Source organism: Salmo salar, chromosome 04, assembly GCF_965601325.2.
Source record: "Salmo salar chromosome 04, fSalSal1, whole genome shotgun sequence".
NCBI classification, from domain to species: domain Eukaryota; kingdom Metazoa; phylum Chordata; class Actinopteri; order Salmoniformes; family Salmonidae; genus Salmo; species Salmo salar.
The window spans coordinates 80,838,289-80,864,410 of NC_138294.1; the positions used below are offsets into that span (position 1 = coordinate 80,838,289).

A 26,122-nucleotide genomic window follows, 5' to 3' on the forward strand; every position below is an offset into this window, starting at 1 on the left:
TCAGTTCCTATGCTTCCTGGCTGATGTTTTGGTCACTTTTGAATGCTGGTGGTGCTTTCACTCTATTGGTAGCATGAGACGGAGTCTACAACCCACACAAGTGGCTCAGGTAGTGCAGCTCATCCAGGATGGCACATCAATGCGAGCTGTGGCAAGAAGGTTTCCTGTGTCTGTCAGCGTAGTGTCCAGAGCATGGAGGCGCTACCAGGAGACAGGCCAGTACATCAGGAGATGTGGAGGAGGCCCTAGGAGGGCAACAACCCAGCAGCAGGACCACTACCTCCGCCTTTGTGCAAGGAGGAGCAGGAGGAGCACTGCCAGAGCCCTGCAAAATGACCTCCAGCAGGCCACAAATGTACACGTGTCTGCTAAAACGGTCAGAAACAGACTCCATGAGGGTGGTATGAGGGCCTGACATCCACAGGTGGGGGTTGTGCTTACAGCCCAACACCGTGCAGGACGTTTGGCATTTGCCAGAGAACACCAAGATTGTCAAATTCGCCACTGGCGCCCTGTGCTCTTCACAGATGAAAGCAGGTTCACACTGAGCACATGTGACAGACGTGACAGAGTCTGGAGACGCCGTGGAGAACGTTCTGCTGCCTGCAACATCCTCCAGCATGACCGGTTTGGCGGTGGGTCAGTCATGGTGTGGGGTGGCATTTCTTTGGGGGGCTGCACAGCCCTCCATGTGCTCGCCAGAGGTAGCCTGACTGCCATTAGGTACCGAGATGAGATCCTCAGACCCCTTGTGAGACCATATGCTGGTGCGGTTGGCCCTGGGTTCCTCCTAATGCAAGACAATGCTAGATCTCATGTGGCTGGAGTGTGTCAGCAGTTCCTGCAAGAGGAAGGCATTGATGCTATGGACTGGCCCGCCCGTTCCCCAGACCTGAATCCAATTTAGCACATCTGGGACATCATGTCTCGCTCCATCCACCAACACCACGTTGCACCACAGACTGTCCAGGAGTTGGCGGAAGCTTTAGTCCAGGTCTGGGAGGAGACCCCTCAGGAGACCACCTCATCAGGAGCATGCCCAGGCGTTGTAGGGAGGTCATACAGGCACGTGGAGGCCACACACACTACTGAGCCTCATTTTGACTTGTTTTAAGGACATTACATCAAAGTTGGATCAGCCTTTTCCACTTTAATTTTGAGTGTGACTCCAAATCCAGACCTCCATGGGTTGATAAATTGGATTTCCATTGATTATTTTTGTGTGATTTTGTTGTCAGCACATTCAACTATGTAAAGAAAAAAGTATTTAATAAGATTATTTCATTCATTCAGATCTAGGATGTCTTATTTTAGTGTTCCCTTTATTTTTTTGAGCAGTGTACAATCAAAGGTCTTTCAGGTTAGTCCAATTTGTCACAATGAATGACAGGATAGTCAAATTCTTTGACAGTTACGTAAAAGAAATTGAGTGATGCGTTTGGGTGGTAGCCATCTCTGTATGTTGGCTTGTTGACAGTGGATGTCTGATGCTTCGGCATGGCAGCATTCCAACATTGAATAAAGTATCTATGTTTCTGGGCCTATACATGGAGATTGAACATTGAAGGGACATTGGAGGAGAGTACGTCCTCTAAGGGCTGTGGCAACTGTGAGTACCGGTCAGCTCTGATCTGTCTCTTTTAGCTGTGGATGACAGTGACGTGATGATGAAGATGAGGGAGGTTTCTCTCTCACTCACCTGTGGATGATGCGTTTGCTGCGGAGGTAGCCCAGCGCCAGGGCGATCTCACAGATGTACAGCTTGACAGTGTTCTCTGAGAAGTGAACATTCTGCTGAAGGTGGTAGCGTAGGTCTCCTCCCAGCAACAGGTCCACTACCATGAACATGTCCTCCTCGTCTTGGAATGAGTACCTACAGGAGAGGAGGCGGAAGGAGGAGGGGGAGGGCATGGATAAGGAAGAGGTGGAGGAGGTGTTTGAGAAGTAAGAGGTGGAGGAGGAGGTTGTGGAGGAGGAGGAGGACGGGGAGAGGGACGAGGAGGAGGAGGTGGTTGAGAAGTAAGAGGTGGAGGAGGAGGTTGTGGAGGAGGAGGAGGACGGGGAGGGGGACGAGGAGGAGGAGGTGGTTGAGAAGTAAGAGGTGGAGGTTGTGGAGGAGGAGGAGGTGGGGGAGGGGGAGGAGGTTAAAAAGGATGTGGAGGAGGAGGTGAAGTAAGATATGGGAGTTGTGGAGGAGGAGGAGGAGGAGGAGGAGGAGGAGGAGGTGAAAGAGAAAATAAGAAAAAAATTGTCAGCCTATGACATAGCATTATATTTATTCAACACAATTACCTTGGTTGCCAATATCCAAGAGGTGAAGGAGTTCTATTCACATTCAGTGTGAGGCTTGTAATGAAAGAGGACAGTGAACATATCTCAGTCAACCATCACAAAGGTCTTCAAGGCTCACAGATGGCAAAAGAATATCCCTTATGAAACATACGGTGCCGGCGAGCTTACACCACTCACTATTCTAGGTCCTAATTAATTCCCAGAAAAGGCAATTCATTAGTGGCTAGGGATGGAAACACCACTTCAACACACTCTGGTTGGACCATTCCATCCAAAGTAAAAGGCCTGTCAGGTGTGTGCAGTCTGATTCCATCCACTCATCCACCCACCCACCCATCCATCCATCCATCCATCCATCCTTCCACCCACCCACCCACCCACCCACCCACCCACCCACCCACCCATCCATCCATCCACCCACCCACCCACCCACCCACCCACCCACCCATCTGTCCATCCATCCATCCACTCACCTATCCACCCACCCATCCACCCATCCATCCATCCATCCATCCATCCATCCATCCATCCATCCATCCATCCATCCATTCTTCCATCCATCCATCCATCCATCCTTCCACCCATCCATCCACCCCCCATCCATTTATCCATCCATTTATCCATCCATCCATCCATCCATCCATCCATCCATCCATCCATCCTTCCACCCACCCACCCACCCACCCACCCACCCACCCACCCACCCACCCACCCACCCACCCACCCACCCACCCACCCACCCATCCATCCACTCACCTATCCACTCACCCATCCATCCATCCATCCATCCATCCATCCATCCATCCATCCATCCATCCATCCATCCATCCATCCATCCATCCATCCATCCATTCTTCCATCCATCCATCCATCCATCCTTCCACCCATCCATCCACCCCCCATCCATTTATCCATCCATTTATCCATCCATCCATCCATCCTTCCACTCACCTATCCACTCACCCATCCATCCATCCATCCACCCATCTTTCCACCCACCCACCCACCCATCAATCATGAGCTCCATCCGTCTCGCATTCAAGCAGCGGAGTGCCACAGCAGGCCTGACACATCAGCACCTAGCCCATTCCACTCCCATTTGAGAAGCCATTCCACTATTCTCCATTGATGTTACATGACGGGACTCCCACTGGGATCTGTACTTTCTAATGAGTCTATGGCATTGTAAAATAACTAGTGTGAAAGCTATTTCACTCAAGCCTTCTCTTGCTTACCTAGCCTTGAGCATTCCTCCAAGAAAATATAAACAGACCAGACGCAACTTTACAACATCTTATTCATCACATGCTTCGTAAACAACAGGTGTGGACTAACATTGAAATGCTTACTTACTTCCCAACAATGCAGAGAGAAAGAAATGAGTAGTGATAACTAGGCTCAGGGGTCCAGTCCAGCAGAGAGGCGGCTACGGGGCCAGTACCAAGTCAATGAGTAGTGATAACTAGGCTCAGGGGTCCAGTCCAGCTGAGAGGCTAGGCCGAGGTACCAGACGGTCGATGTGCAGGGGTACGAGGTAATTGAGGTAGATATGTACATATAACTAGGAGTAAAGTGAAAGACTAAACAGTAGCAGCAGCATATGTGATGAGTCAAAAAAGTTTGTGCACAAAGGGTCAATGCAGATAGTCTGTGTAGCTATTATTGTTAACTATTTAACTAACTATTTAGCAGTCTCATGGCTTTGGGTAGAAGCTGTTCAGGGTCAGAATTATGACATGGCTTGTCAGCCTCCGGAGGGGGAAGAGGCATTGTCGTGTTGTCAGTGATCAGGCCTACCACTGTCGTGTTGTCAGTGATCAGGCCTACCACTGTCGTGTTGTCAGTGATCAGGCCTACCACTGTCGTGTTGTCAGTGATCAGGCCTACCACTGTTGTGTTGTTAGTGATCAGGTCTACCACTGTCGTGTTGTCGGTGATCAGGCCTACCACTATTGTGTTGTCGGTGATCAGGCCTACCACTGTCGTGTTGTCGGTGATCAGGCCTACCACTGTCGTGTTGTCGGTGATCAGGCCTACCACTGTCGTGTTGTCGGTGATCAGGTCTACCACTGTCGTGTTGTCGGTGATCAGGCCTACCACTGTCGTGTTGTCGGTGATCAGGCCTACCACTGTCGTGTTGTCGGTGATCAGGTCTACCACTGTCGTGTTGTCGGTGATCAGGCCTACCACTGTCGTGTTGTCGGTGATCAGGCCTACCACTGTCGTGTTGTCGGCAAACTTAATGACGGTATCAGAGTTGTGTGCGGCCATGCAGTAGTGGGTGAACAGGGAGTACTGGAGGTGACTAAGCACACACTCCTGAGGTGCCCCTGTTTTGAGGGTCAGCGTGACAGATGTGTTGTTGCCCACCCTCACCCTCACCGCCAATAGGCCGTTTGGTTCCATTGAAGTTTCCTACCTAAAGGTTCTGAGTTCAGTGCAGTCATTTACGTCAGCAATCCATACATTCTACTGTTACATGTCAAAGAAAGTGAAAGGTGTATTTGTGCATCCATGCCTTTGCTTTCTCCATGAACAAGACCAATCATGGGCTGGCATTCAACTAAACAGTAGTAAGGTTGTCTGCGGACGACCTTCCTCCCCCAAGGCCCCACTTCAATTAACGGGAGGTGGTGCTTTATAATGTGAATGGGGATTGATTGAACAGACTCCAGCGTGTCTACATACGGCTCAGTTGATGCTGAGGCAACTTGAAGCATAATTGACTTTAGGGCCGTAGAGGGTATCTGTGAACCCCCTAGCCAACCCTTAGTGCAGGATGGAAGGGGGCTTGCTGCAGTTGAAGGACAACATGTCAATGACTTCAGAGCCAGAGAGGGTATCTGTGAACCCCCTAGCCAACCCTTAGTGCAGGATGGAAGGGGGCTTGCTTCTCTCAGAAGAATGCCATGTCAATGACTTCAGAGCCAGAGAGGGTATCTGTGAACCCCCTAGCCAACCCTTAGTGCAGGATGGAAGGGGGCTTGCTTCTCTCAGAAGAATGCCATGTCAATGACTTCAGAGCCAGAGAGGGTATCTGTGAACCCCCTAGCCAACCCTTAGTGCAGGATGGAAGGGGGCTTGCTTCTCTCAGAAGAATGCCATGTCAATGACTTCAGAGCCAGAGAGGGTATCTGTGAACCCCCTAGCCAACCCTTAGTGCAGGATGGAAGGGGGCTTGCTTCTCTCAGAAGAATGCCATGTCAATGACTTCAGAGCCAGAGAGGGTATCTGTGAACCCCCTAGCCAACCCTTAGTGCAGGATGGAAGGGGGCTTGCTTCTCTCAGAAGAATGCCATGTCAATGACTTCAGAGCCAGAGAGGGTATCTGTGAACCCCCTAGCCAACCCTTAGTGCAGGATGGAAGGGGGCTTGCTTCTCTCAGAAGAATGCCATGTCAATGACTTCAGAGCCAGAGAGGGTATCTGTGAACCCCCTAGCCAACCCTTAGTGCAGGATGGAAGGGGGCTTGCTTCTCTCAGAAGAATGCCATGTCAATGACTTCAGAGCCAGAGAGGGTATCTGTGAACCCCCTAGCCAACCCTTAGTGCAGGATGGAAGGGGGCTTGCTTCTCTCAGAAGAATGCCATGTCAATGACTTCAGAGCCAGAGAGGGTATCTGTAAAAACCAAAACTTTCCACCCTAATTGATTTGATTTGATTTAAGTGCAGCACGGAGGGGGGTTTGCTTCCTTCCGAGAAAAGTCAAGTCCCTGTCCTCTCCACAGAGGCTCAGGTAGAATGACTTTGTCGGTGTCTGGTCTGTCACAGTTTTGTATAAACATTACAGAGCTGCAGATTGGCTGTCTGACATCATTCCCTCAGGGGGGAACTGCTATAGTGTATTTCTACTCTAAAATGCATAGATTTTTAAAAGAAAGGCTCTGCGATAAGCCAGCGAAGCCTTGTGCCTTGTGGGGAAGGAAGGGTTGTAAATTCAGTGGAGAGCATCAGAAAAATCTGCACAACAGAGCAGATTAATGGCCGCCTCTCCTGACAAACATATTTTTAGAAACGAGAGAAGGAAAGAAGGTGCCGCCCACTAATCAGTGTATGATGCGTCTGAATGGCCAGGAGAGTCCTGTGCCCCATATATCACACAGACAGACAGAGGAGAATAAGTTAGGCCCAAAGAAAACAGTGTAACAGTGGGGGTGGGGCCTCTGCAAATCTGCAGTCTTTCAAACTTCAAGAGATCCATTGTGAGATGTAAAAGTACCTCCAAAGAGACAGTCTAGTATGTTGGGGAGCTATGGGATAGTTTGACTGAGCCACCGAGGGAAGCCGAAGCACCTGAGATGAGATCAAACACATGTAACATCACATCTACTCTCTCTCACCGGCAGCTTGTCATACAACTCCACAGGTCTTCCCATGGGTGACTGTAGGCAAGAGTTGACTAGTTCAACATGTTGGACAAAGGTCTGAGAATGCCCCTATCCTGCTAAAGATTACAAAGAAACAAAGCCATGTGGGCAGAATAATCACAAGCATGTCTTCTTGTCAATGTTTCAAATTACCCGCAGAGAAGCAGACTGTGATGGAACCACAGAAGTGATTGCTGCACAGTCTGAGGACTTATATCTCTTTGGAATGACTAAGATGTGTTTATAAGGGGCTGCCAGTCAGATCTAAGAAACTCTCTCTGTGGTGCTGTGCAGTGCTTCCTCTCTCTCTCTCTCTGTGAGCTGAGTGGAGCTCTGTCTGATGCTGGGTAAATACCTCCTGTCTCAGCGGAGTCTGCTGAAGTGAGAGGCTCTGGTAGCTGTCACAAGGACTTACCCAAGGAGAGGGACATTAATTGCCCCGTTTTTTTTCTGCAGGAGAAATAGCTGGTTATTTTCCTTATATTGTGGGAACGTATGGGGGAGAAAAGTGTTTTCATTCATAGTGATGTGACACAGCCAGCCTCCCCACCTAGAACCAGTAAGAATATTCATGAATGAACGGGTTGGTTTAGCTGTAGCAGCTTGTAGCAGGAGTGAGGGCAGTTCCTACAGGGAATCGATAGTGAACACAGAGTCCTTACTAGTAGAAATTCTGCTTCTTATGCTTCACTGATGGATTCTCCTTCTTGTTCCCACAGTCCACTACATCAAAGTGGGAGGGTCATGAAACCTGAGCAGTATAGGCTCGGATGAGAGGGGTTATTCTGTCCTCTAAGCAAACACATGCTGTAAGTTCACGATAACCACCTTTCACTCTTGAACACACACGTACACACTCACACGCACACACACGAACGCACGCACACACACCCTCCCCCAAACTGAATAGCAATCAATATTTCAAGCCCTAAATGTCTGTGATTACTGAACAGTGTCAGGGTTATACAATGAACCTGTTAACTCAGTAAAACACATCTCCATCCCAATTAGACTGAAATAGTCTGGGCTCATCTGAGATGTGGTAATGGCATTTCGCTTCAGGGTCATTCACTAACGATCAACAAGTTGGAGAAAAACAAATTCTGCCCCCGACTCTCACACCATGCATGCCACATTTCTACAGTTGGGTATGGGATGATTGCTTATTGTAATTTATTGAGGCCAAAATGGCAGAAGGCCATTTCCGAAACGTACTTATACATATTCAAAGACACTTGAGTTCTAACGCTTCGAACACACCGACTGCATCATTGCATCACTGCTGCATAACATTTTGCGCAGATTGGTAACTATACTGATGCAGGTATCTTTTGCAGATGGTCACATGCGGTTGGACACATGGAGGAGAGAATCATTTTCGCAGTATCCTCAAAACCCTGTCTTTTTGACACAACTGCTGACAGCTACAGGGACATAAACACGAAACATGCTGCTTGGAGACAAGTGTCCACGATAGTAGGATTGCCAGGTCAGTTTATTAGCGAGCTTGTGCTAGATGTTGCTAGTTAACGTTAGCTAGCTAGCTAGCCTAGCTTGCTAACCTAGCCAATGAGGTGTGTATGTGTGAAAGAAATAGTCATATAAATTATGCTAGTTACTACCCCTGATAACTTTCCCAAATAATCATGTTTGAAAGAGTGTTAGTGTGTATGTCAGATAAACAATAATAGAAATGGTAAATACTACTGCACCCCTGATAATTTGCTCAGATAACTGTGTGTGTGTGTGTGTGTGTGTGTACAGTAGGTGACATGTCCATGATAGCTATCTAATAACTATAGTTATGCTAGGTAATGGTTTGGGTTATCATGTTCCTGTCTATGTAGAAGAAGACTGTAGGAGGAAGTGGAGAGGACTCAGGGACAGGTATCAGAGAGAGAGAAGGACAGAGAAAGAGAAGAAGAGGTCTGGGTCAGCAGCTTCAGGCCAGCAGCCTTGGCGCTTCTGCCACATTCTTTCTTTTCTGGATCCATTTATTGTGCCTATGGCAACGAGTGGCAATTTTACAGCCAGACCCTCTACTACGTCATCCACAAGTGTTGTCACCACCGGTGCATCAAGACCCTCAACGTCATCTACAAGTGCGACCATCGCCTCCACCAGTGCAGCGAGACCCTCTACAACATCTACATCATCCACAAGTATGACCACCACCGGTGCACCCATGGAAGACGATGAAATGAAGGAAGCACCTCTGGATCTAGGACCACCTGAGATTATTATGAACCTCACGGAAGTGACCACTGAGGACCTCGTTGAACAGGATGTGGCCGTGGAGACAAACAGAGAGAGAAACGAAGAGGAACAACGTCACACCAGGCGTCATGGGAGGTACCAGCCCCCAGATCCACTCAACTCATTTCAGCAGAGGCTCTTCCATGCCGTCGAGAGGGATGCAGCCCAACCTGATGCTCACAGGAAGGAGGATGAAGAGACCCTCTTTGCCATGAGCCTGGTGCCAGCACTGAAGAGGCTGCCTCAGCAAAGAAAAGCAGCAGTCAAGGTTAAAATGTATCAGCTGCTTTTCCAAGCCGAGTTCAATGGTACGTTTTTTTTCTCTCCACATCACAGGTAGTGTTATAAGTGTTGCGACAGTAAAGTAAAGTAGGTCATTTTTACAGTATAGTCATGTAAGCTAATTGGTATTTCAGATCACAGTATTAATATGAGGCAAATGTATAGCTGTTGTTTCTGGGTTAGAAAACATCCTAAAACAAAACTTTGCTGTCTAAATATTTGCCTGTCACATTCATCTTTTGATCTGAAATACAAATTCCATGAGTAAACAGCAAGTATTACCAACTTTACCACAATGTTCCTATATTTATGCCTCTAACTACACAAGCAGTATTTAGTTAACATAAATCTCACCTTTTATGGTGTCATATCATGTTAAGCTTGTGTATGTTGTTTTTCTCTTCCCTTTCAGAAATGGAGTCAATTTAGCCGATCAGCTCACAGGAAGGACAGGAAGAGGAGAGGAGTTGTCTGGTTGTTGTTTGACCTCCCTCATTGTACCTTTCTTTTCAGACACGTCAGTTCCATTTAAATTCAGTCAATTCATAAAGTCATTTGTTTATAAAGTCTTAGGATAGCATTCATTATTAGTGTTACATACATTTCTGAATTGACAGAATTGAAACTCATACACCGGAGAATTCAGATGCTTTTGTTGGTCTCTTACAAGACTTAAGGTCAATATATTTCTTTCATTTAAAACCACTTGAAAACCAGGGTGTTGAAACTGTTTGTGAAGTTATGTTCCATCGACTGGTCCATGACATCCAGGGACCATTTGCTTGTTTAGCTGTGTTATGGCTACACATTATTTTATTTTTTCAGAGACAGAGACACACACACCTCTTCTCCACTCCTCTCTGTCCCTCAGATCTCCAGTGCCCTACCCTCTCTCTCTTTATGGCCATGTCTGAAGTTCCCCTACTACGTCTAGGCTTTATGAGTAGTCCCTGTATCGGTCTGCAGTTGTGCCAAAATAACATGCTCTTGTTGTTCTCTTACAGATTACAGGCTACACATTCATTTTTTATTTATTTTTTTACATTTTTTACTCATTAAATTATGTTTTCATAGTCAGTTGTTTCAGTTGTTTATTAATATCTCATTTAGACTTAATCTGCTTATTTCTTCCCTACACCTTTGCAGATCTAAGATAAGATGAAAGTAAAAACGTATTCTCTTCCTAATTCGTTTTTTTCCCACCTGTATTTTGTCAGGCCAGTGAACATGGTGGTAAACTGTACTAATTGTATGGACCCCAGGTTACTCTTTCCCTTTGTTATCATACTAACTGTATGTTGTATAACCTTAATTAGTGGTCCCGCTCACCTGATGTACCATGCCAGGTGTGTATAATACTGACGTTAATGGGAGAGGGAAGGGGTTAAGGTGTGGTCTTTACTCCCAAATTTCACTTAAATATAGCTTCCAAATGAGAGACAATGATACATAAAGTAATCTGGGAAAAAATGCAACTTTATGGACAACGGTGGATGGTTCTTAAAATAACCTTTGTGTTAGGGGGCTCTTAAAAGAGCAGTTTCACTCCACGGCATATTGCCATGGGACTTCACCTGCTGGCGATGAGAAGTAGGTGGTCAACTTCTCCCTCACCTGGAGTGCCTGTCTGGGGGCGTTGTTGGCACCTGCCCTGGTGACATCAGGTAGGTGACCATTTGGCGTGCCCATTTCCATCCGGAGCGGCTCCTGGAATGACCGCCGCAGGTAGTTATAGAGAACACGTGGCCTTCACGCAGGCATCGACATTTGAGGGGCTGAGACCAAGCACTCTCCAATACATTCTCCACCGGGCTGCCAGAATCCCAAAGGCGCATTCAACAACTAACCTTGGCCTGGACAATCGTTTGTTAAAGATCCTTACAGGCTTTGGCAATGGCAGCTGGCGTCCAGCGTAGGGCCTCATGAGGTTGGGTCTTAAAGGGAAGGCTTCGTCGCCGACGAAGATGTGGGGAACAGGTCCCAGGTCTTCAGCTCAAGGGAGTGATGCAGATGGTGGAATCTCCAGGGTGCCATCCTGAAGTGCCTGGCCGAAAGCAGAGTCCCGGAGGGTCCCGCCATCACTTCCCTTGCCATAAGCACCAACATCGTCAACACAGAAATAGTAGATGGCATCTACAACAGCCAAGAGTACAACTTAACATGTAACCTTGTAGAATTGCGAACCTGAGCACGGTGGAGCCTGGATTACTACATGTTTCCCGTCAATGGAGCCAAGACAGTTGGGGAAATTCCACCTCTCCAGGAACTCGGCAGCGATGGCCCTCCAGTCTTCCTCCTTGGGGACAGGCATGTATTCACCAACCAGACAGTCCCAAATGGCTTGTGCCACAGAGGGGACAACGCCTGCCACCGTGGACCGTCCAACTCGGAAGCTGAATCCGATGGTCCTGTAGGAGTCCCCTGTCGCCAAGAATCTAGAATATAATACCAAATAATGATCAATATTGTGTGTAACTTGAATTCCACCCACATATTATATCTACTCATATAGCTACCTCATTACTGTTTATTATGCTCTACTAATTATATTGTAATACTCATCAACCATCATTAACAATGCCTTGAAACTGTACAATTCAGTCTATGACTATATCATTAAACTGTAGCCCAGGCCAACTCTACTCTTAGAAAGAATGGTACTATCTACTTAAAAGGGTTCCCCGGCTGTCCCCATAGGAGATCCCTTTTTGGTTCCAGGTAGTACCCATTTTGGTTCCAAGTAGAACCCTATTGGGTTCCATGTATAACATTTTCCCCAAAGGGTTATACCTGGAACCAAAAATGGTTATCCTATGGGGAAAGCAGAAGGACACTTTTGGAACCTTTTCCTCTAAGAGTGTATGTGAGTCCAATAAGAATGTAATGAATGACTATAACTGTCTTGAACAACAATGGGTCCTGGAGAAGACTAGCCTACCTTCATCAGGGCAGAAGGCACCTCAACTTTCTTTTCATTTGGTAACATCGCATAATTAAAAAAGGATTATAAACCAACTTTGGGAAAAGTTATAGTCCTAATGAACATTCTGTAAAAGTACATCTGATATCAAATAGGGACTATTAACTAGAGAGCTCTTTAGCTAGCTAGGTTACACATAAAAACAATGTATCAATCAATTATGGTATCAAAGGCTTTAAAAATGTACTAGAATGTAGCTTACCGGAGACAAATCGCCAGGTGTTCAACTGGGCTGATGGACTCCCGGTAGTTGGTATCCATCCGGATGATCCTGGCTCCAACCATCTGGAGCAGGTGACCGAACTAGCTTCGGTCCAGATGAAAGTAACTTCGGAATTCCTCTCCAAACATTCGAAGCTCTTGAATGAGACAGTGGAACTCCCCTGCCTGCTTTCGGGACTTAACCATCTCTGGAACCACACAGACCTGCGCTTTCAGCGGGGCTGGTCCCGGCCCAACAGCGCGAGCAGGTCTCATTGTTGAAAGAGCCTACGCTGCTATCTTGATTTTTTATTATTGCATTTCGCTCCAAAACTGCATTTGAGGGAAATTATATTATAGGCTCTCACAATTAATTTGTGGATGTCATCGAATAAATAATATACTTGGCAAATAAATGAATAAGAAATGTAAAGAAATTCTACAGTCAAACTGTTTTTATTATGTAATCCCAATTTTTTTTTACTGGACATGTGTGCAACAAAAATTCAACATTCACATTTTGCTACTTTCTGTCAAGTCTACGCATACAATTTGACGCATACGTTCGACACAGAACGCACTGCAACTGCCTCTGCAACGCAATGCTGCAAGGCAAACGCAGCGTTCCATTGGAAATGAATGTACTTCTGGTGTTTCAAACGCAATAACGCAGTCGGTGTGTTCGAAGCGTAAGACTATAGTCTTAACGAGCCATACAAGTGGCAGAGCAAACGATAGTTTATATGAGCGACAAGTGACTGTGTCTGCAGCATATTATGTATATAAAAAATGTATCAATATTGATGCATACAGATGTAGGATCTTCATTTGAGCCAATTTGCTACAGCAGGAAAATAATCCTGCAGCAACAGGAATTGTGAATTATTATGTGGATTATAATTACAGCCAGAACACAAATATCCTGAAAGCCAATTTTCTCTTGTACGCTGTTAGAAGGATGTAATATTTATGACAGTGATATTTGATGTGATTACAATTCAACAAGGATTCGCCCGGACCTGAGTGGTAGTAAATAAGTGGCCATTAGACACAGGGAAATAATTACATACAGAACTAAAGAAAGAGAAAGAGAGAGAGAGAGAGAGAGAGAGAGAGAGAGTGGCCATTAGACAAAGGAAAATAATTACGTACAGAACAAAAGAAAGAGAAAGAGCGAGAGCGAGAGAGAGAAAGAGAGAGAGGGAGAGAGCGAGAGAGAAAGAGAGAGAGAGAGAGAGAGAGAGAGAGAGGAAAATAAATCAAGAGAGAGAAAGAGAGAGAGAGAGAGAGAGAGAGAGAGAGAGGGAGAGAGAGACAGGGAGAGACAAGAGAGAGGCAGAGAGAGAAAGAGAGACATAGAGAGAGGAAAATAAATAAAGAGAGAGAAAGAGAGAGAGAGAGAGAGAAAGAGAGAGAGAGAGAGAGAGAGAAAGAGAGAGAGAGAGAGGGAGAGAGAGAAAGAGAGAGAGAGTGGCCATTAGACAAAGGAAAATAATTAAGTACAGAATAAGAGAAAGAGTGAGAGAGTGAGAAAGAGAGAGAGAGAGAGAGAGGAGAGACAGAGAGAGATAAATAAAAAGAGAGAGAGAGAAAGAGAGCTGGCTTTTAGCAGCCAGTTAGTAAATTACAAATAAGTGGCCATTAGACACAGGTTAATAATTACGTACAGAACAAGAGAAAGAGAAAGAGAGAGAGAGAGAGACAGGGAGAGACAGTGAGAGACAGGGAGAGACAAGAGAGAGGCAGAGAGAGAGAAAGAAAGAAAGAGAGACAGAGAGAGGAAAATAAATCAAGAGAGAGAAAGAGAGAGAGAGAGAGAGAGAGAGGAGGGAGAGAGACAGGGAGAGACAAGAGAGAGGCAGAGAGAGAAAGAGAGACATAGAGAGAGGAAAATAAATAAAGAGAGAGAAAGAGAGAGAGAGAGAGAGAGAGAGAAAGAGAGTCCAATTGGTAAATTACATAGAAATGTTTCCATTAGAGTTCCAGTACGTGAAGCAAACCATTTTGCTATTTGTTAGGACTGCCTTGAAAAGGGGGAAAAAACATGATAATTTTTTGAGTAATTTAGTATCCCCATCAGGCACTCACTGCCACCTGGTTATTATCTTCAACCAGCTTGGGATTCTGATTCGTTTTCTTGGCATGGACGCTCCCTTCCCAGGTCAGTTTATTCTGCCTCACATGCAGCTCCATGTAACCAGAAAATGACCTTCATGGCCAATTTGTGGCCAAAACATCTCACAATAATCTATTTGTAAGGTGGAATCACCTCCAGAGAAAAGTAATGGACTTTGAACCAGAGGGTTCTAATTCATGTTTGTCCCGAAAAAAGGGTCTTTGATAATACATATACATTAGATGCAGATATTGGTTTCTGTATTGAAAAAGTAGTCCATAATGCACAACATGATTTCTATATTCTGTTACAGGAAATTGATTATAATTGATCTTTAATGGATTCCCATATTGCGTCTATAATTGCCTCAAATCCAATTAAAATATTACAACAGCATAACACTGGCTTACAATGTAGTGTACATACTATGACAGAAAATACATGCCTTGAATCAATAACAGAAAGTCTATTAAATGGCTTATAGCTCTGCTCAACTTAAAGTCAACACATACCACTGTGCTGATTGAAATACCGGAACAACTTCAGGTACAAAATCATCCACTTACACAGTCAGACACACACACACACAGCGCACCCACACGCAATTACACATAACCAGAACTAAAGCCTTCTCAGAAGTAGCTGACTAAAGCCTGGCTCTGCAGAACAGATGACTGACAGTTCCCATCAGCCAGAGACTAATGCTCCCTCAGCTGCTGTCGACCGTCAGCCCTTGGGCTGAAATTACACCCCAGCCCGGCCCCATCCCAGCAGCCCCCGCTGAGGAGGCACAAGGTGTGAGGCATCATAGTCACGCCACTGCCTTCTGCCTTAACACGCTTCACCTGAAGTTCACTGAGCTGCCTCCCACCAGCCACACCATCCCAGGTCTGGAACCTTCCAGACGTATGACATATCAGTGTCCTGTAACATAATGTCATGTTTGCAGGGAATGTGTGGGCAGTGCTGTTATGTAGAGAGGCCAGGCCATGGTGTGCAGTAAAGGGATTCTGGGTCGTGGATTACTGCCTGGGTCGTATGATATGCGAGGTACAGCAGATTTTTGACTAGAGAGAACCCACTGGGCAAAAACTGGTTGAATCAACGTTCTTTCCACGTCATTTCAGCCCCAGAATTGAATGTGATTAAGTTGAATCAATGTGGAAAACTGATTGGATTTCATGAACGTCTTGAACGTCATTAACGTTTTGTTCATTTCAAGTTGATTTCACATTAGATGACAACTCAATAAAATGTCAATCAGAACTAGACATTGAACTGATGTCTGTGCCCAGTGGGAAACCACATGTCATGTGTGGCAGTAAGACTAATAACAGGCTTGTTTACTGTATGCAGGTGACCTTCCTGGTTAAGTAAATGACAAAGAGTGGAGAACCGTGTTTGACGCATTAAGACAACTACAAAATAAGCATGTCGAATAAAACACGCAAGACACTTCACTGATGCCAATGAGCATTCTCGGCTACACACTTTATTCACTTCAACACGTCGTTCATCTTTATTGTGGATTCAATGAAGGAATTCCATACTTGTGATGCTCACCACAGGATGTGCAGTGAAGTGAGAGAGAAAATTCACCTTCATTAACAACATCCCTTCCATCAGTGTCTCTGCTCCAGACAGTTTCAGTGACTGCAACAGCTCAGGAGTTAACCCAGCTCTGCCAGCTTAATGATAATAACAATATATGCCATTTAGTAGAGACTTTTATCTGAAGTGACTTACAGTCATGTAGGCTTGTATTTTATGGGTGGCCCAGGAATCGAACCTGCAATCTTGGCGTTACAAGCGCCATTCTCTACCAACTGAGCCATACAGGACCAAAAAGGCCTGTCCGTCTCTGAGTAGGCTACTTCTGTGTCATCCATAGTAAAAATACATGCTGGTCTTGGCAAAGTTTACTGGCTCAAATAGCCAACCAATCAGCCTGTTACCAACCCTTAGTAAACTTTTGGAAAGAATGGTGTTTGACCAGATTCAATGCTATTTTACAGTAAACAAATTGACAACAGACTTTCAGCATGCTTATAGGGAAGGACATTCAACAAGCACTTACATTAATGACTGATGATTGGCTGAGAGAAAGTGATGATAAAAAGACTGTGGTTTGTTAGACTTCAGTGCAGTTGCGACCCGTCATTCAGGGCAGGTGGGGCTTTAGAGCCCAACATTTTTAGCAAAAACATAATAAATAAATAAATAAATAAAACATTGGGGGGGGTTTGCATGTTATTTTGGCATTAATACAAGTCACATATCAGTTTGCTAACAATGTAAAAAATATATATATATAGATAATTGAGTTAATTAAGCTTATACAAACATGGTCCCTTTTTTGTTTTCTTGAGAAGGCAGCTCCAAAATGCAGGTGTTTCAGCCTAGCTCTGTGCTTTCTGTAGTGGCAGGGCAAGCCAGCAGAAAATATGGAACGTTGCATTGTGATTGGCTCAGTGTTCTGTCACTCATGGGGAAGCTACGTCACTGCAAAGTCTAAGGGGAGACCTCAAAAATTAGAGCCCTTTGGGTGCTGCCATAGAGTTACATTAGAAGTGCCCATCCAAGAAGGCTCAAGGTCATTGGCCACAGATAAAATGACGTTAAATCACGTGATATGTACAGCAGCTTTGATTGGACTGATCATTTCAACATCATACTTTCAAAATAGTAGCTAGCAGTCATCATCATGAATCAAGTCGACTGGCAAATCCTTTTATACTGGCAAATCCTTTTCAATCCTTGTCATATGAAGGTAAATAATGAAGAGAAATTATAGATAAAACATATCGGTGCTCATCAGCCATTGGACATAAAAATTACACAACAAGTTTGAAATCGAAAATTCAGCAATGAGTGGTTTGGAAGGAAGTGAGCACAGCACAAGGTGAGTCCAAACTAATGTATTTTCTGTAGGCTGTTTTAGAGAAATGTCATCATCAAATAGTGTAAGAGCTTTCATTGTCTGCTGATATATTACATTTTACATTTTAGTCATTTAGCAGACACTCTTATCCAGAGCGACTTACAGTAGTGAATGCATACATTTCATACAATTTCATACATTTTCTTCTGTGCTGGCCCCCCGTGGGAATCGAACCCACAACCCTGGCGTTGCAAACACCATGCTCTACATCCGGGTTAGGGGAGGGTTTGGCCGGGGGGCTTCCTTGGCTCATCGCGCTCTAGCAACTCGTGGCGGGTCGGGCGCCTGCAAGCTGACTTCGGTCGTCAATTGAACAGTGTTTCCTCCGACACATTTGTACGGCTGATTTATGGGTTAAGCGAGCAGTGTGTTAAGAAGCAGCGCGGAGTGGTGGGTCATGTTTCGGAGGACGCATATCTCGACCTTCGAGCCCGTTGGGGAGTTGCAGCGATGAGACAAGGTCGTAAACTACCAATTGGATATCAGGAAAATGTGTAAAACATTTTTTTTTAAGTGTTATATGGGAAATGTCTCTTACGTATGGAGTTGCTATAGGAGTTGATGACGGTGTGTATCTGGTTGGGGGACAGAGGGCAGCCGTAGATAGAACTCAGGGTGCTGTAGTCCTCAGTGGTCAGGTCTGGAGGGCCGATGGCCGGGGCAGTGCACACCGTCACGTTAAAGTCCACCCTGCCATGACCCTGAGCCTTGCTACTGTTCTCCTTACAGAATGGAACCTCAAACAAGGGCTGTGTGTGTGCCAGCAGCAGTAGTAGCAGTGTGCGGCTGTGTTGGAAGTTCTGCAGAGTGTGATGGCCCTTCTCCAGGGCCTCCCTGAAACAACACAGTGTATCCTCCACATCCAGAGGAACACACACCACACACATGGCCCGGCGCACCTCAGAGAGTTCGAGGATATGGCCCCGTTATTTATCCTACGGTTCTGCCTCATTTCCGCTCGTCGTTCCCTTATGCCATAGTTTGTACATCTTAATTGTCATTAGAAACCACATTTGTTTAAGCAAGTCAGCCATATCAGCTATGTTTTTTAAAAGGCAGTAAATGAGGCTGAATGAACTGTCTCGCTGCCAGACAAGGCTCCGCTGAAAGCCAGGTGTAGCAGTGGTAAGGTGTTGGGACTCACCATTATAGTGCAATTAATGTATTGTTTAGCGTCACCAGAGGTCTCTTCACAGTCCCCAAGTCCAGAACAGAATATGGGAGGCGCACAGTACTACATAGAGCCATGACTATGTGGAACTCTATTCCACATCAGGTAACTGTACTGTTTTATCTCCCATAGGGCGGCTCACCAATGGCCCTCACCATTAGGGTTTTGCCGGGGTAGGCGGCCATTGTAAATAACAATTTGTTCTTAACTGACGTGCCTAGTTAAATAAAGAAAATGGATGCAAGCAGTAGAATCAGATTTAAAAAGCAGATAAAAAACATCTTATGGAACAGTGGAGACTGTGAAGAGGCACACACAGGTACAGATACACGCATACACACGCACACTCTAGCACACGTACTCTACACACATGTACATTGTAATAATGTTATATGATGTACTGTTTTATCTTTTGTTTTATGTGTCACGTAAGTGCCTTAATGTGTTTGGACCCCAGGAAGAGTAGCTGCTGCCTTGGCAGGAACTATTGGGGATCCATAATAAACCCCAGGAAGAGTAGCTGCTGCCTTGGCAGGAACTATTGGGGATCCCTAACAAATACACATACAAATATAAAAGTGAGTGCTGTGCTGCTGAGTCGGGCTCTGGGTCGGACACAGAGTCTGTCTGTCTGTCTGTCTGTGTCTACTTCTCACCTTGACACAGTGTGAGGATTGCCAGGTTGGGCCCATAGGGTTCTGGTCAAAAGTAGTGCATTATGTAGGGATTAGGGTACCATTTGGGACGCAACATGTCTGTAACAGGGCACTGCCAGAAAGGGCTCCCCTTACAAATTGGCAGTAAGTGCCACAAGGGCACATCAATACAGCGCCAGTATCATAAGCTTAGTACTGTCTTGGTGTAGTAGTAATGGTAGACATGGTACTGCTTATTGGAGAATAGACTTATATTCATTCTCTGTGGAATAAAATACATGACTACAGGACTACAGACAGGAATAGAGACAAGACTAAAGACATGACTACAGGACCACAGACAAGACTACAGACATAACTACAGACATGACTACAGGACTACATGCATGACTACAGGACTACAGACATGACTACAGACAGGAAACCAGGGCTACATTCAGACTGTACCCAGGATTACATACATGACTACAGGACTACAGACAGGAATACAGGGCTACATTCAGACTGTACCCATGACTACAGACAGGACTACAGGACTACAGACAGGACTACAGGCATGACTACAGGACTACAGACACGAATACAGGGCTACATTCAGACTGTACTCATGACTACAGACGGGACTACAGGCATGACTACAGGACTACAGACAGGACTACAGGATTACAGACAGGACTACAGACAGGAATACAGGGCTGCATTCAGACTGTACCCATGACTACAGACAGGACTACATGACTACAGACATGACTACAGACAGGACTACAGACAGGACTACAGGACTACAGACATGACTACAGACAGGAAACCAGGGCTACATTCAGACTGTACCCATGACTACAGACGGGACTACAGGCATGACTACAGGACTACAGACAGGACTACAGGACTACAGACAGGACTACAGACAGGAATACAGGGCTGCATTCAGACTGTACCCATGACTACTGACAGGACTACATGACTACAGACATGACTACAGACAGGACTACAGGACTACATACATGACTACAGGACTACAGACATGACTACAGACAGGAAACCAGGGCTACATTCAGACTGTACCCAGGATTACATACATGACTACAGGACTACAGACAGGAATACAGGGCTACATTCAGACTGTACCCATGACTACAGACAGGACTACAGGACTACAGACAGGACTACAGGCATGACTACAGGACTACAGACACGAATACAGGGCTACATTCAGACTGTACCCATGACTACAGACGGGACTACAGGCATGACTACAGGACTACAGACAGGACTACAGGACTACAGACAGGACTACAGACAGGAATACAGGGCTGCATTCAGACTGTACCCATGACTACAGACAGGACTACATGACTACAGACATGACTACAGACAGGACTACAGGACTACAGACAGGACTACAGGCATGACTACAGGACTATAGACACGAATACAGGGCTACATTCAGACTGTACCCATGACTACAGACGGGACTACAGGCATGACTACAGGACTACAGACAGGACTACAGGACTACAGACAGGACTACAGACAGGAATACAGGGCTGCATTCAGACTGTACCCATGACTACAGACAGGACTACATGACTACAGACATGACTACAGACAGGACTACAGGACTACAGACATGACTACAGACAGGACTACATGCATGACTGCAGGACTACAGACATGACTACAGGACTACAGACAGGACTGCAGACAGGACTACAGACAGGGATATAGGGCTGCATTCAGACTGTACCCATGACTACAGACAGGACTACAGACATGACTACAGACAGGAATACAGGGCCGCATTCAGACTGTACCCAGGACTACACGCAGGACTGCAGACAGGAATACAGGGCTGCATTCAGACTGTACCCAGGACTACACACAGGACTACAGACAGGAATACAGGGCTGCATTCAGACTGTACCCAGGACTACACGCAGGACTGCAGACAGGAATACAGGGCTGCATTCAGACTGTACCCAGGACTACACACAGGACTACAGACAGGAATACAGGGATGCATTCAGACTGTACCCAGGACTACACACAGGACTACAGACAGGAATACAGGGATGCATTCAGACTGTACCCAGGACTACATACAGGACTACAGGACTAAGGACAGGACTACAGGACTACAGACAGGACAGGACTACAAGTTTCAAGTTTTATTAGTCGTATGTACGGGATACACATGGTATACATTGTCCAATGAAATGCTTACTTGCAGGTTACTTCTGGACAATGCAACAACAATCATTTGATGGGATGTTACATGTTCCTGTGGCTTAGGGAAGGTTGTGTTTGGATGATTAATGTTGTGTCTGTGAACTTTGTGCTATAACTATGCATTCCACTACAAGCCACACACTGACAGTAGACAGTAATATAGGACTACAGGACTACAGACAGGACTACAAGACTACAGACAGAGAGTAGACAGGACTACAGACAGGACTACAGATAAGACTACAGGACTACAGAAAGAGAGTAGACAGGACTACAAGACTACAGACAGAGTAGACAGGACTACAGACAGGACTACAGACAGGACTACAGATAAGACTACAGGACTACAGAAAGAGAGTAGACATGAATACAGGACTACATCACTACAGACAGGACAATAAGACTACAGACAGAGAGTAGACAGGACTACAGAACTACAGAAAAGACTACAAGACTACAGACAGGACTACAGACAGGACTACAGATAAGACTACAGGACTACAGAAAGGGAGTAGACATGAATACAGGACTACATGACTACAGACAGGACTACAAGACTACAGACAGAGAGTAGACAGGACTACAGAACTACAGACAGGACTACAGACAGGACTACAGACAAGACTACATGACTACAGAAATAGAGTAGACATGACTACAGGACTACAAACAGGACTACAGAGAGTAGACAGGACTACAGGGCTACATGATTACAGAGTAGACATGACTACAGGACTACAGACATGACTACAGGACTACCGACAGGACTACAGACATGACTACAGGACTACAAACAGGACTACAGGGCTACATGATTACAGAGTAGACATGACTACAGAACTACAGACATGACTACAGGACTACCGACAGGACTACAGACAGGACTACAGACATGACTACAGACAGAGAGTAGACAGGACTAAAGACAGGACAACAGGACTCCAGAGAGTAGACAGGACTACAGGGCTACATGACTATAGACATGACCACAGGACTACAGACCGGACTATAGGACTACAGACAGTGAGTAGACAGGACTACTGGACTAAAGACTACAGACATGACTATATGACTACAGACAGAGAGTACACAGGACTACTGGACAACAGACAGGACTACAGACAGGACTACATGATTACAGAATGAGACTAGACAGGACTACAGGACCACAGACATGACTACATGACTACTGGACTACATACATGACTACAGAGCTACAGAACTACAGACAGGACTACAGGACTAGAGACATAGAGTAGACAGGACTACAGACAGGGCTACAGGACTACAGACAGGATTACAGGACTATAGACAGAGAGAAGACATGACTACAGGACTACAGACAGGACTACTGTACCACAGACAGGACTACAGACAGGACTACAGGACTACAGACAGGACTACAGACAGGACTACTGTACCACAGACAGGACTACAGACAGGACTACAGGACTACAGACAGGGAGGGCTACAGGGCTACAGGACTACTTTCTCATGCACGCACACACCAGATGGCACATTCATAGATTTCTAATTGCTCTGTCATTCAGGAGACGAGTCTTTGTTGTTGCTATGCTGAGTGGCCGGCATATACAAACACCTCATCTAAGAGCCAGTCACAACTGCAGTGACTGCAGGGAGGGGGGCAGGGCAGGAGGAGAGGGGGAAAGGAGGAGAGGGAGGAGGCTGGCTGTCGTGTCGCCTGATTGCTCTGCGAGTGCAGCAGGTAATCTCCTGCGGCCCCATCTGTAGCTCAGTTGGTAGAGCATGGTGTTTGCAACGCATGGTGTTTGCAACGCCAGGGATGTGGGTTCGATTCCCACGGGGGGCCATGTATGAAATGTATGCATTCACTACTGTAAGTCGCTCTGGATAAGAGCGTCTGCTAAATGACTAAAATGTAAATGTAAAAATCTCCCACACTATGACATGACCTTGAGCTCTTCACTCAGGACAATCATAACTTGACCAACTGGGCAGCTGAGCTGACCTAAGCACATCTTACAGGGACATCTTCCACTAGCTCGCTCCAAGCGTTTAAAGACCCTGCCAAAAGCATGACCTTCTTCCTGCCTGTTTTTTTATTGGATTTGTTGTCCCACACAGCAAGCATCGTTTGTTTGTCAGACGGCTCCATTCTTCTACTACAGGCCCCACCGCTGAACGTTTCTGCTTATTATCCTCCAAATAGTAAATAAAAGATTCAGTCATAGATAGAGTCCCTGCCAGCTGCCGATGCTGCATGCAATAATGAAGAGATTTCCAAACAGGAGAGAGAAGAGAGAGAGAGAGAGAGAGAGAGAGAGAGAGAGAGAGAGAGAGAGAGAGAGAATGAGAGAGAGTGATAAAGAGAGAGAGAGAGAGAGAGAGAGAGAGAGAGAGAGAGAGAGAGAGAGAGGGGCAGAAAATACCTGGAGTTCTTTAATGTCAAATTAGGAATGAGTCTAAACTATTTCACATTACTGTTAACAGCAAACTCCCAAATAACCGCGTCTGTGTTTTTACAACAGGACGAGCCCAAAATATCAGAGTCATCTGAAGTAATTACCACAGCTTGGGAAACTAAGGGAGGAACAATTTAAAAAAGAAAGTAGATTAGCAGCCATTCCAGCCATTGAATGGTTGAATCCCAAACTGGACTACAGGAAGCATGGCAGTTCTTCTTCTTCTTTAGCCACACTTGTCAGTCCCTCAGTCCTCCACTCCACTAGCCTCTTCTCTCATCCGAGTCCACACACAGCTAGTTTAGCGGCTGGTCTCAAGTCAGTGCCTTTCCTTTTAAACGCTAACTTATCCAAGGTGATAAGAGCTGTATCGAGTGCCAAAGACACTCAGGAGCTTTAGTGGTCATCAGCTCCTTTTTAGGGGTCGATACTCACTGGTTTTATGAGCCTATCTCAAGGCAAATATGTGGAAAGAAAGGAGCTGTTAAAACATTAAACTGGTCATAAATGTGCAGTGAATGATTAATAGTGAATCATGGTGATTCATAGTGAGAGATCAACCAACGTAAAGACAAGATGTTTTTTGATGACTAACGTCAATATACCTTTACAATGTACTTACTTCAATAAGCCTACACAAGGCACTACCCACAGGATTTTCAAAGACAAATAGAGATAGTCTGAGGTTTTGTTCTACTTCATTGTATTGTGTATCCTCCTCATTCTATACGTCAAAGTCTTGGCTGGGCAAACACGAATAGATGTGAGATTGGCGAGCGCATTCAAGCTTCTGCCATTTCCAAGGTGAGAGTCCTCTCGCTACAAATGATTTACCACAATATCCTCATAACACTTGTTCCTGCCAATTCCTGTTTTCTTTCACACACACACACACACACACACTTACCAGAAGTTGACAAGGAAGGGATGCTCGAGGTTCCGCATGATCTGCATCTCCTTGAAGACATTGCGGACCTCGTTCCGTTCCACACACTTCAGTTTGTTCATGTACTTCATGGCGTACATTTTCTTTGTGTCCTTTTTCTGCACAATGCACACCTAGAGAGAACAGACAATAGCTGTGCATTCATCATGCTATCAACTGAGTTTACTGAATGTGTTTCTTACTGACCATTGCAGTGTTGTTTTACTTATATGTAAACACAAGCTGGAAGAAAGCGCATCCACAGACTGTCGAAGTTGAAAACAACTGTTCTATTGCAACTGTAACTATGCGCATGAATTACCTGACACATGAAAAAAATCACAACATCAAATGTCGGTAGAAATTCATAATTGTCGATGGACAATTTGTTTGTTCGACATGGTGGGATCTTTTTATGTTTGTAAAATTAATTAATTGATAAATGGCAGTGGAATACTTTTATTGGTAAATATTGATATAATAACCATCATATCTAAGTGAACTTGGAGTCATGTGATGATATGTTGTGTGGACCTCCCACTACGACTGGGAAAACCATGTAGTTTATTAGGCTACAGATGAATGAAATGATGATGAACTTCACAGGCTGGTGAATGTGCAAGGTGACAATAAATATCCAGGGTCTGGTGACATGATGATCGGCTGCTTGGCTACCGTTTAATGAATAAAAACAATCTTGCACTTATCCATAATAATCTAATGTAGGCTAGCCTAATGTTTCTGCGAGCTGTTGGCCAGAGCGCACGTTCCAAGTTCAGAGTCGGGACATTTTTGTGACAAAACCATCTGTAGAGTTGAAATTGTGATGGAAACCCAATGAACTTGTATTTTTTTATTTGGTACATGGGAATTTAACCGCAAAAGTACTTTCTATGTGCACTACGTCATCACTCACAGCCTTTTATCCGCAACAAGTCAATTTGATGGAAACACATCTCTGGTGGGAAAATGTGCATATTGTTTTTGTGGACATTTTTGAATATTTACATTAAAATCTGTCGCCAATTGGATGGAAACCTAGGTTCCCCTTGTCAAGACAAAAAAATTGATTATTTAATGTGTAGATATCTAGTTACATAATAATAGGTATTTAGCCAACCATAATGGCAGCTTCAATACAACCTGCAACAGACTAACCATTCACCAGGACTGATACAGATGAATTGCTCTAATAATTTGTGCTGGTGGTTTACTGTACATGTACTTTCAAGTCAATAAGGAAGTGATTAAAGTGATCTAAG

General features: G+C 45.2%; 1 protein-coding gene across 1 annotated transcript in view; it reads right to left on the reverse strand.

Moving 5' to 3' along the window:
• Positions 1-26,122, reverse strand: part of LOC106603841 (serine/threonine-protein kinase 32A) — a 90,184-nt gene that overhangs the window by 54,922 nt on the left and 9,140 nt on the right. Inside the window, exons 4-5 of the mRNA XM_045717345.2 lie at positions 24,843-24,994; positions 1,700-1,873 (exon numbers count right to left, since the gene is read on the reverse strand). Of these exons, the coding sequence (XP_045573301.1) occupies positions 1,700-1,873; positions 24,843-24,994 (326 nt within the window). The remainder of the gene's footprint in view (positions 1-1,699; positions 1,874-24,842; positions 24,995-26,122) is intronic.